This window comes from Theropithecus gelada, chromosome 12, assembly GCF_003255815.1.
Source record: "Theropithecus gelada isolate Dixy chromosome 12, Tgel_1.0, whole genome shotgun sequence".
Classification (NCBI taxonomy): Eukaryota; Metazoa; Chordata; class Mammalia; order Primates; family Cercopithecidae; genus Theropithecus; species Theropithecus gelada.
The window spans coordinates 115,654,256-115,666,623 of NC_037680.1; the positions used below are offsets into that span (position 1 = coordinate 115,654,256).

General features: G+C 51.4%; 1 protein-coding gene across 1 annotated transcript in view; it reads right to left on the reverse strand.

Moving 5' to 3' along the window:
* Positions 1-12,368, reverse strand: part of HDAC4 (histone deacetylase 4) — a 345,400-nt gene that overhangs the window by 80,960 nt on the left and 252,072 nt on the right. The window contains exons 9-11 of the mRNA XM_025404973.1: positions 10,050-10,162; positions 4,905-5,021; positions 4,622-4,820 (exon numbers count right to left, since the gene is read on the reverse strand). Coding sequence (XP_025260758.1) covers positions 4,622-4,820; positions 4,905-5,021; positions 10,050-10,162 — 429 coding nt within the window. The remainder of the gene's footprint in view (positions 1-4,621; positions 4,821-4,904; positions 5,022-10,049; positions 10,163-12,368) is intronic.

A 12,368-nucleotide genomic window follows, 5' to 3' on the forward strand; every position in this document is an offset into this window, starting at 1 on the left:
CACTTAGACACACCCCACCAGGTATGGGGATTTAAGAAAAAAGAAGGCGAAAGACTGGGTTGCTCTCAAGTTCCAGACCCAGATTTGAAGAGTTGGTCTTCACACACTGGGAATCTGTTTAAGCGATGAATTCACATGAGATGGACAATTCAGGGTGCCTGAGTCCTTAAAAGTCCATCTGGTGTATTTCCATTGCTTTTTTTCTGTGAAATTCTTTAAAATCCTTCCATTGAGAAGTACACCAAGCAAGAGTTAGATCCGACTCACCGTTTGTAATCCTGGCCGCCCAAGGAATAATCTGCATGCTCTGGACCCACTTGGACCAATCAGCGTCTGTCTGAGCTTCTGGGGATGGAGCTGAGGCCAGGCCAGGGCTGAGGACCACAGCCTCGCGTGCCAGTTATGGGACATGAACCACTGCCAGCTGTGCTCAAGCCCTTCCTGGGACTCGCTGTTTTCGGGGGAAATCAGGTCTAAACGGTAGCACGCAATTGCTAACAAAGAAGCCAGGGGCACCCTCGACTCAGCGTGTGACCACGGGACAGTGGATGTCCACTGCCAGTTCAGGAAGGCAGTAGCCTTAAGACGCTGGTGGCATGCTCTGAGTGTGTGGCCAGGATACTAGAAAGATCTGTGACAAGGTCACCTCCAGCAGGCACACACATCTCCCCCTACCTGGGCCCTTCCCTCTCCGCCTGCAGGCTCCTACTGAGATCTCAGCTCTGATGCCACTTCTCCGGGAAACCTTCCCTAGGCCCACCTGTGGCACAGCCCTGGTCTCCAGCCTTCTCCTCCACATGCTGCACTACCAAGATCCTCCTGGGTCTCTTGGGTCCTGACAGCAGGTTACACGGTTACACAGTTCTCAAAGTCCTGCTTCTCAGCCACACGGGCACCACAGAGGACTTAGCTGGGCTGCCCAGGCAATGATCATGCCCACAGTTTTGTGTCCAACTAAAGCAGCAGCATAGGGCTCTGCACACTCTCCTCACCCAGGAATGGGCTCCTGAGCTCCACTCCCCGCCTCAGCTGGTTATGCAGAGACTAACCTCCGAGAATGTACCAGCCACTCTGCAAAGATCTGAGTCCACAGTGACCATGGGAGCAGCACATAAACAGGGATATAGAAGAGGCACGCCAAGCCTGTGACTGGCAAGCAGCTGCCTGGAGCGGTGTGGAAAGGGGCTGACTGGAGGTACGTGGCATGTAGGAGGCAGCTCCGGGAGACCCTGGACCATGGCTCACCCCTCTGGTTTCCACTGGTGACCTCACCCACAGAGGCCTCTGTTTCAAAGCATTTGTGACTGGAGGGCTGTTCTAGCTTTGATATCCTATTCACCTATGCACCATGATTACCCGCGAGAAGGTGGGTCTGTCTGTGGGCCAGGAAAACACAGGCACTGCTGTCCAGAGACCAACTCAAGCAGGAGTTCATCAACAACTGCAGGAAAGGGCAGAACACGGAGACGAAGATGCAGTGTGGTCCAGGGAAGGAGCAACAAGGCAGGGCTGGGGCAGGGCTGGAGGCCTGGGACGAGGGGGCAGATGAACCATGCCTGATGGAGAAAAGGGCCCTGGGAAAGAGCCTTGGCTCTGGGGGCCGGCTGCGGCCTGGTCCAGCACTGAGCTGGCTGGCCTGGCTGCTGTGCCGGACTAGGGAAGAGAAACGAGGCTTGTAGAACAAGGCTGGAGTTCCTGCTCCCAAGCTGGGACTTCACTCCAGGCCAGTGCCACCCTGCCAGGACCCTCTGTGACAATGAGAACACTCGCAGGCACCTGCGGCCATGCACTGGATGTGGTGCACATGTGACTGAGAAACTGAATTCTAATTCTTTTTTTTTTTTTTTTTTTTTGAGATGGAGTCTCGCTCTGTCACCCAGGCTGGAGTGCAGTGGCGTGATCTTGGCTCACTGCAACCTCTGCCTCCCGGGTTCAGGCCATTTTCCTACCTCAGCCTCCGGTGTAGCTGGGACTTACAGGCACCTGCCACCACGCCCGGGTTTTTTTTTTTTTTTTTTAAATTTTTAGTAGAGACAGAGTTTCACCGTGTTAGCCAGGATGGTCTTGATCTCCTGACCTTGTGATCCGCCCGCCTCCGCCTCCCAAATTGCTGGAATTATAGGCGTGAGCCACCGCGCCCGGCCAACTGAATTCTACTCTGACTTTCTATTGGCCAACTGAATTCTAACTCTGACTTTCTACTGGCAGCTCCCCGTGGCTGGTGGCTCCTGACCTGGCCAGTACTGCTCTAGACGGCATGGGGGCCTCCAGGCCTTCAAGGAGAGTCTGGTGGCTGCAGAAGGACAGACTGGAGGGGCAGGAACCTGTGCAGGAGGCTTCTTCCCACAAGAGGATGGGGCAATCCCAGCGGGTTCCAAATGAGGGCCTTACTCATGGCAGGGCTGGGGGAGGGTCCTGAGGCACTGAGGACAGACAGGGCCGGCTGGGGCAGTGAGAGAGTATGGGAGGTGGCAGGTTAAGAAGAACAAGGCAACGATGCCAACACCTGCAGAGGCATATGAGTGCACAGCCCGCTTCCCCTCATCGGGCGCACGGGGGCAGACCGTGAGTGTCCCCGCTTCCCAGATGGGAAAACAAGGCGCACAGAGCACAAGTGGCTTCCCAGGGTCACAGAGCAGGAGGAAGCTGGGACAGAGGCAGCTGTGTGGCTGCACTACGCTGCACACGTGACACTGGCTTGGAGGCTCCCAGCCAGGGGGTTTGCAGGATGAGCCGCTGGCAACCTGGGGAGGCCATGCAGGAGGAAGGGGCTTGCAGTTTTGGAAGTGGCGGCATGGGACTGGAGGGGCTTGCTGGGCACAGGTGTAAAGCAAAGCCAGAGCAAGCTGGGCAGCCATGCATGGGCCCCCTGGCACTACAGAGCCTGGGGAGGGCACCGTGGGCAGGTCCCCATGCCAATGAGCAAGCTGCACCTGGGAGGAAAAGAGGACTGACTGTACACAGGGAAGAAGCAATGCCGGGTTCAGCACGTTTCTCAGAGAGGTGAGATCCATGCAAACTTGATACTCAGGTTCTATCAAAAAGGCTGTTTTCCAAACACCTGATACACAAGATTACGCATGTTACTTAATCGTGCATCATAAACTGATTTAGAGAAGGAAAGAAGATGAGTGACAAACAGAAACATCTCTGACAAAGTGAATCCCAGGAATCCTGAAGGATCAGGCATATTTTACGTTTTTAAAAGATACGAGAGAGGAACTCAGGTGTCCTTCACTACCCACCCTCGTGCTAGCTGCTCTACAGCATCTAAGAGACTCAGACGCAATCTCAGATACATTCCTCCAGAGAGATCCCCGTGCCTGCCACTGTGGCCGGAGCTCAGAGAGGCACTGTGAGGGTTGCCCCCTCCCTCGTTACACCACGGGCTCCTTTGCTCTACAGAGGCAGGGACACGAATTCAAGCTTCTGGAGAAACAAACAGAAAGGGGCTCAGACACAAAACAAAGATTGCCCCATGTGGCTTCTGGGCAAAGAAGGAATAAGAAAGAATCCTCTCTGTCTAAACAGAGACACATGGGCAGCGCAAAACAAGAAAACACCAAAATCCACCAGACTAGTCAAGCCAGAGGCCCAAGCCCACCCAAGCCAGCCCCCAGTCCCACGCATCCTGCAGCACAGCCTCCTACAACACGCCACACCCGAGTTTTCACCAAGTTCCCTGCCAGAGTTTCACAGGGGCAGCTCTGAGGGTATTTCAGCTTTTCATTGGCAACAACAGATTTCCAGGAAGCCAAACCCAAAGCTATGAAGATGTATAATCATGACCCGCATGGCAAGGGGGTAGGTAGAGGCTCCCTCGTTTATTTATTTGTTTCTTTGTTTATTTATTTATTTATTTTTGAGACGGAGTCTCGCTCTGTCGCCCAGGCTGGAGTGCAGTGGCACCATCTTGGCTCACTGCAACCTCTGCCTTCCGGTTTCAAGCGATTCTCCTGCCTCAGACTCCCGAGTAGCTGGGATTACAGGTGTGCACCACCACGCCCAGCTAATTTTTGTATTTTTAGTAGAGACAGGGTTTCACCATGTTAGTCAGCTGGTCTTGAACTCCTGACCTCAGGTGATCCACCTGCCTCGGCCTCCCAAACTGCTGGGGTTACAGGTGTGAGTCACCACGCCCGGCCGGTGCTCCCTCATTTCTGAAGTTATACTTTCACATTGCTGTTGCTATGTAATTTCATAAGGAAGTTCCCATTTTTCTCTAAATTGTATTTTTCTAAATGTAACCACACCCCCAGACAGTGCACATTTGTAAAAGTTCTGCTAACATCAACTGACCACAAGAGTCAGTTCTGGGCTTCCAGTGCTGGCTCAGCTTGGTCCAGACAGAAACCCAAACTGCAAGAGCCAGTGGCCTCTCCCAAAAGGTGAGAAAGGGAAGTGACTTCCGCTTCCACTCCATCTACCTGACTCTGGGAGTGAGGCGTGGATTTTCACTGCAGTCACGGCAGCTACATTACGTGAGGGGGATGTGAGTTTGGGAACTGTGGGGGTGGGACAGGCGTGCCTTCGTCTCCTCCAAAGGCAGGCGAGGGCCGGGCACCGTCCAGAGCACGGGTAGCCTCAGAGCCTGGCTGCACCCAGGCCCAACTGTGCTCACCTGTGACGAGGGGCGCTTGTGCCGGCGGCTGCTCCAGTAAGACCATGTGCTGCAGAAGAGGGCTGTGCGCTGCCCCTCCGTCCCGCTCCAAGGGCGAGGTGCTCAGGTAGGGAGTGAGGTGGGTGCCGGGGAAAAGGGAGAGCCGCTGCTGGAGGGCGGGAAGGGTGAGTCTCTCGGCATCCTGCTGGCCCGCCGTGCCCTGGAAAGCACAGCCAGTGATGCTGGGGTGGAAGGGCCCATCACCGCCACCCCACGCCGCACGGACCCACGGGGGCTGACTTACAGCAGCAGGGCCGGTGGCAGGCAGGCCCAGCGTGATGTTGGGCAGGGATGGCGACGTGTAGAGGGGAAGTGGAGCGGCCGAGCCTTCTCGCGCCACAAGTCTGTGCGCCAAACTCGTCTGGGGACAGAACACATGATGACTGTCACAGTCTGTTATGGCCAAACATCAGCAATATACACCAAGAAAAACAACGATGAAAACACCTGTGGCAGCCTGCACTGAATTCTGATATATGAGTGCAAACATACATGTAGCAAATGATACAGCAACGAGAGCATGAGATTTCAACACGCACCACAACATGAAAGCCCAATGCACGGCTCCAGTTTCCTCCCCGCGATACGAGTTCTTCTGTCACCTTGTCCAGCATCATCGTGTTGATTTCAATTCAGTGTGATTATTTACCACAGACTAGTCAGAAGGAAATCTAGGATAATACAGTTTGCAATGCCGTTTTGCAGTTTCTAGGATAATACACTTTACAATGCCTTTTTGTAGTTGGCGTTGGCCATGTCTTTCCAGACAACAAGAAAAGCAGAAACCAAAAAGGAAATAAAATTTAATTGTACATTGAAAAATAACTATAAGGGTATGATTGGATTGTTACACAAAGGATAAATGCTTGAGAGGATGGGCACCCCACACTCTGCATGACGTGACAACTACGCATTGCAGGCCTGTATCAAAACATCTCACGTACCCCATAAATATATACATTATGTACCCACACAAATTAAAAATAAAAAGAAAATCATAAAACAAGTGCTTCTATGAAAGGCAGGCAATGATGACAACAATACTAACCACGTATGAGGCAGGTGAGGGTCAGCACAGAGCGCCTGCGAATCAAACAACTAACAGTGAGAAAAGCATGCGGTGAAGACCAGTGACGGCAGAGCTCAGGAAGCGGAAGACGTTCAGGAAAACACATTATGGTCATCTGGAAACGTATTTTGAAACCCAAAAAATTGGCAAACATTTTTGAAAAATGATAATACCACCTTGGCCTAGAGGAACCGCAAACGCTGTTGAGAGCGCTGCAAATCACTTAGTGGCATCCTTTCTGCAGGACAATATGGCAGTCTATGGCAAACGCCTTCAAAATCAGTCTAACCTTTGATCCTAGAGCTCCACTCTTGGGATGCAACGTTAAGAAATAAGGAGAAGGCCTGATGCCAATGAAGCCTCGGCTGTGGGGCTGAGCACCCAGCAGGCAGGGCAGAGCAATGTGGCTTCCCCAGCACCTCGGTGTTAACAGAACAGAGGGGCATTGCACATCAGGACACTCTGGGGGTTAGGAACAATCTTGGGTGATTACTTGGACACTTGTTTATGATACATTAAGTTAGAAAAACAGGTTATAGGTCATGTAACTTTTAAAGAATGGGCTTGGATAAAGCAAACATAAGCCAGGAGTACAGATTAGAAGGCCACACAGGAAGGGTCAGCAGCAACAGTCTCCAAGAACTTGAACTACTGTGATACTTAACATCTTTTTGCTTGTAGAATCAATGTGTTTTGCTAAAAAGGACAATAGTTTATCACCACTATATCCCCTACACAGTAGCTACTCAAGGAATGTCTGCTGAATGAATGGGCAAACAGAGAATGAATAAATGTTGTAATCACGCTAGTTAGTGGGGTTTGGCAGATAGAAATCCCCTTGCCAGAAACTAACATTAACAATGAATAAACAGATTCCATTATACTCTCTACCTCCACGACAGCAACTTTTTTAGCTCCCCCAGATGAATAAGAAAATGCGATGTTTGTCTTTCTGTCCCTGGCTTAGTTCACTTAACATGAACGCCTCTAGTTCCATCTGTGTTGCTGCAAATGTCAGGATTCCATCCTTTTTGATGGCTGCGTAGTACTCCACTGTGTACAGCACCACATTTTCTCTGACTGTTCATCCACTGAAGGACACTGAGGTTGATTCTGCCTCTTGCCTATTGTGGAAGATTTATGACTAAGGCCTCAAAAGCACAGGCAACAAAAACGAAAACAGACAACCGGGACTCTGCTCAACTAAAAAGCTTCTGCACAGCAAAGGAAAAAAATCACCAGAGTGAAGAGACGACCTGCGGAAGGGGGAAACGTGCAAGTTATTCATCCGACAAGGGAAGAGTATCCAGAATATGCAGGGAACTCCAGCAACTCACCAGCAAAACCCAAAGCAGCCCATATAAAAGTGGGCAAAGGATCTGAAGAGATATTTTCCAAAAGACACATGAGTGGCCCGTGGGGACATGAAGAAACACTTCTCCTGATAAACACTTACACTCAGGCTGTTCCTACAGAACAGAAAGTCCAGCCTTCTCACTTAGGAGCAAATTCACAGCGCACCTCGCCCCAGAGGAAACCCTGCAACTTACTTTAGATTTGCTCACACATTACACTGTGTAAGTAATGATTAAAGAGCTACCGAGAAAAACATTTTTCCTAGACAATTTTTTTTTGTCAAAAGTTAAAGAATTATCAGTAAGTTATGCTGTAGAGAAAATGCTTGTGATTTCCAGGAAAGCACAACTGTGCTTGTGTTATTATCATTTGGGAACAAAATAAGGAGACGTTCTAATGTTTGCAAAGTTTCTATTTCCTTTGTAAGCAAGGCTTTTTTTTTGTTTTTTTTTTTTTGTTTTTTTTAAAGCCCATTTCTGGAACTAAAGGAGCCTTCTGAGAATTTGTTCCTTGGAGATGCTGACTGGTCCACTTGAGAAATCGCAGGGCGCTCTGCCATCTTCTGTCTCGGGGCCGAGCCCTGCGGGAGGCTGGAGCCCCCTGGACCTCACCTTAGGATGTGTCCAGAGGCAAAGTCCGCGGGCCTGAAGTCAGAGCATCGAGGCACGCATGTAAATAACAGCAGCAGCTGCCACAAAGGAGCTGTCCCTTTAAGTACCTGGATGACACACTGGGCTTCCCTGGCCCTGTAGAGGAGGAGGTGCCCGGCACACTGGGGCTTCCCTGGCCCTGGAAAGGAGGAGATGCCTGGCACACTGGACTTCCCTGGGTCCGGGGGGCCTTCAAGGTACAGTAGTGTTTCTGGGGGCCCCAGGGTGAACAGAAAAGGCAGTGCCGAGAGCCAGGCTGGCAGGCCCCTGCTCCCGCCATGCCCCCATCCACTCAAGATGCCCCTTCTGATGGGCAGGCTCACTAGCCTCTGCACCACGTGGGAATGGAGAACCAGCCCCTGGCTGTGAAGCACGGGCATTCTCAGAGACCTGTCCAACTCTAGCGATACTGAAACCCAGAAAGGGCGCCTGGGTGTGATCCAACATGCAAAGGCTGCCCCTGCCCACTCTAATGAACATCTGATGTGGGACATGGACAATGGCACCTCTCGGTATTTCCTGCAACTCCTTCTACACGTTCTATTAATTTCCAGTAGTTTCATTTACATATCACGATTTGTAAAAATTAACACAGAACTGGAATGACGCAGATCCACCCAAACAAGGTACTGTTCCAATAGTAACTACCATGTACACAAGTGCCCCATTTTAAATAAAAACCTGTATCTAGGACCACAATTAACAAGATGCAACCAGTGTTAACCTCACAGGGCAGGAAGTAATTTCTAGGTTGCATTATAAGGCTTATTACTGGTAGACCTCAGCTATGACCACAGCCATACAGAGGACTGTTAAAACTTCTAATCATCTAAATAAGTACTGAAGCTGGCAGGCTGAAGACAGGTAATAAAAGAAATCGATGTATGAAGTAAAAAGAATAAGAGAAAATGGGGATTAAGCAGCCTGCAGGCAAAGTGCAAAATTCGTTCCTAGCAGTAATTCTAGTCTCTAAAAATGTTTATACATAAACGGTCTTGAAATTTGAAATGAAAATGTTAAACACTCATGCCTCTGTATCCCAGCTAAGATTTGCCAGTCCTCTGGAAGGGCAGGATTCATTTCTAAATATTTAAGAAGGAAAGTCAATAACTATATTTAATAAATTACAGCCTTCTGTAAGTTGGAGAGAATTCAGAAGGAACCTCCCACTCAGTAGACTGTGCCCCGTGAAGCAGACAGCATTTCCAGCTCAACTCATCAGAAAACTCTGCCAAAGCGTCCCCCTCCCACCCTGCCCCATGGTCAGGCTGACCCAGGCCCAGGGCACCACTCAGCCCACAGACTGCCTCTCTCTGCCTCTCTCTTCTCCCCTGTGCTCTGGAGGTGGCCTCTCCTCCTCAGTGGGGCATTGTGTGGAGTGAGGGGCGGGTCCTTGCTGCCTGCCTGGCTCCGTCCCTGGGCCTGGCACAAGGCGCTCCAGACACGTGTGGGATAAAGACAGAGGGCGCAAAGGAGCTCAAGATACACGGAGTGAGGTCCTGGGACCTGCTGCCCTGGAAAACCTCTGGGTGTGGTCAGGGCGTGACTCTGTCAGCCTGGGCACCACTCCTCCCCGCCTTGCCGCTCAGCTCCTGCGTCTCTGACATCCTTCCCACCCGGGGACTCCAGGCGTCCCCTGACTCCTCTAGCTTGCCAACGTGCTTCCCAGAACCACTTGGGGTCTGATGAAGGCAGGGGATCAGGGGTGCTGAGCTCTGCGGTCTGAGATGCCTGGTTCCCATGATGCCTGGAAAAGCTCCCCGCTCTGTGGCTTTGGCTGGCCCTGCCGTGCTGACCATGAGTGACGCTCCAGTCGACCCTGACACATGGTTTGTTGGCCAACATTGCGTTGTGTATTTCTCAATACGAAATAAAAAATTTTAAGTCTCACTTAGCAACTATGCCCACGTGCCCATGGCCTCTCAGCCACCCTCAGACACTGGCGACTACGGTGAGCCGGGCAGCAGGCTCCTGTCTACCTAGAGCACCTGCCACGTGTGGGCTTGTGCTGCGACACCATCTAGGGACATCTGCTCTGGAAGAGGTCAGGAGAAAGGACCAGGCTCAGGGCTGTCCCCGACGTGCCTGGAATGAGTGTGTTCATAATGCAAGGAGATGTCTGTGATGAGAGGAAGGCAGGAGGGTTAAGCAACCTCCAACTGCGTCCTTTTCAGGATGGTTCATAGGCCACTTTCCCTCACCCCAAACTGGAAGGTGAAGAGTGAAGGGCAAGTGCAAAGTGGGATCATTTCGAGCCCATCTGTCCCGAGTCCAACTCTCTCCATGGGACACAGGACAAATGCTTGGCACTGACCTCCGCCGGGATGCTGGGGACGGCGGGCGTGATGCCGTTCTCTGCGCTGACGCTCCCGGAGCTGTTGTTGGGTGAGCTGGGTCCGGAGCCTGGGGCGCTGCTGCACGCGGAATCTGCAGAGGCAGAAATACCCTGGTGAGTGTTACTCCACGTGGAGGGAGGGCCACGCGGAGGGAGGGACGCGCTGACCTGTGGCCCGAATGCCCGGTGCCTTCCACGGACCCGCTTGTTAGCTTGTGACAGGCAGAGGTCCCAACAAAAAGAACATGGCCATGGTTTCAAAAAAGAAAGTATGATGCTGATTTCTGATTTTCCAGTTTGGCCACTGACTTCACTTTTTCTAGGACATGCACGTTACCAATTTTATACCTCGTTTGATTTTCAAGACCATTTTACACACCAAAAAGATAAATCCTTAAACACTTATTAGTAACCTAACAACAGACCAGGAAATGCAGAAGCTAAGTGACTTTGAAAAGCAAAAGGTCAGCTTTCCTGTGCTCACTATAAAAAGCTTCGTTCAAAATAAAGCAACCTACCATTAGTGTTGACTCTGGGCTGAATCCTCTCATTTTCCCTACATAGCAGCCAGCATCCAGGGGAAAATATAGCCAGTGTCTCCTGAGATCTATCAGTGCTACTGAAAAACACACGCTCAGACAGTCTTAGAGGATCTTTAACCATCTGCGTGGCTTGACCCTGGTTAATGAGACCAGATTCCGCTCTGACTGAATGTGACTTCCAAAAGGAGCCACGTCCAATCCAAAGATCCCTTCACCTCTGAAGGGGCCTGCTGTTATTTCGGGCACACACACCCACCGTGGGAGGCCACTACAGCTCTTGATATTCATGCAAGGATTTGTTTGGCTTGTCATATGATGTTTAGTTTAAAGGCATTTTAACAATGGCATCATCTGGTTAAAGCTTTCCAAAGAAAACACAACGTGACCTATTTGCCTCGAGAACTCCAGGCGTCTGCTGTTCAGCAATGACTCCGGGTGCTCCGAATCTCGCCCCAACCCATACGCGCAGCGCATACAGGTCAGAAGGAAGGGGCATGGTGGGGGTCGTGGAGGGGAGGTTAACGGACATTTTCCCCAAGTAGCCCCTCAAAGGAGCCGTCCCCAGCAAAGCCTCCTCCACGGTCTGCTTGCTGCCCGGGTCCTCCTGGAGCCCACAAGGATGCAGGCGCCCACTCATGCTGACTCACATGGTATCCACGCCTGCTGGAGGTGGTGACTCTGCAAATATAGCCCTGAGCCACAGTGAGGAGGATGAGGAGGGTGGGGGGACAGGAAAAGACACCCACTGCTCCCCCAACCTGGCAGACCTGATTCCAAACATAGCTCATCCATCTCTCAGTCACTGTTTGAGGAAGGTGCCATTATGACCCTGTTTCACAGAAGAGGAGATTGAGGCACGGAGCAGTGACATCACTTGTCCCAGGCCACAAGGCTTGAGGGAGCCGTCAAGGGCGTCTGCATACCAGAGTTAACCCAGCTAGACGGTGAAGGTGCGCCTCCTCTGTTGACCATGCTGCCCACCCAGGAACACACTGGGTACATCTTGCCCTTGACAGCAGGGCAGTCTAAACCTCTCCAGGGCAAACCACTATGTCCACCCAGAAGCCCTACACCAGCTGCTCCCCATGGCTCCTGGAGCTCAAATGAGTGTGGGGTCAGCTCACGGTCCCAAGCACTGAGCATGAACACAGGACCAGGTCCCGACCCTGTCCCCTCCTCTTTCTCTCCCTGGTCCTCCCACCCCCTCACTTCCACCAGACACTAACTCCAGAGGTAGGCCTCTCCGGCTGCCGAGGCCATGTTATTTGCACTGTGAGTGGGCATTCTGAGAATGCCAACTGGGCTGAGCCAGTGTTTGCATTTCACTCAAGAAAGCAGGACCCGCCTTCTCTAGTCCCCTCCAACTCTCCCACCTCTGCCCTACCTGAAGCCCATTGTGGCCCGCCCTAGACCCCTGCTCTCTGATGTTAACCTGTCTCCAGCTACACACCAAGATCCAGCAGATCTTCCTTGAATGGGCGCCTCCCAACTGTGTCATCAGATAAACACCCTCATACATGTGCCTGGGGAGTCCGGACAACTTTTGGGGATGGTAAAAATTATACGTGTAACTTTCCACCCACTTTTAACTCAATGAGGCTAATTTTGTTTTTTTTTTGCATTCTACTTCCTGAATAGGTCTAAGAAAATTCATATAAATGCATAATCTTCATAGTATTATTTAGATCAGCAAAACAGGAACACCACTGGAGGTGCACAAAATGCGTGTGGCTGAAATTGAGTGGAGGATGCAGGA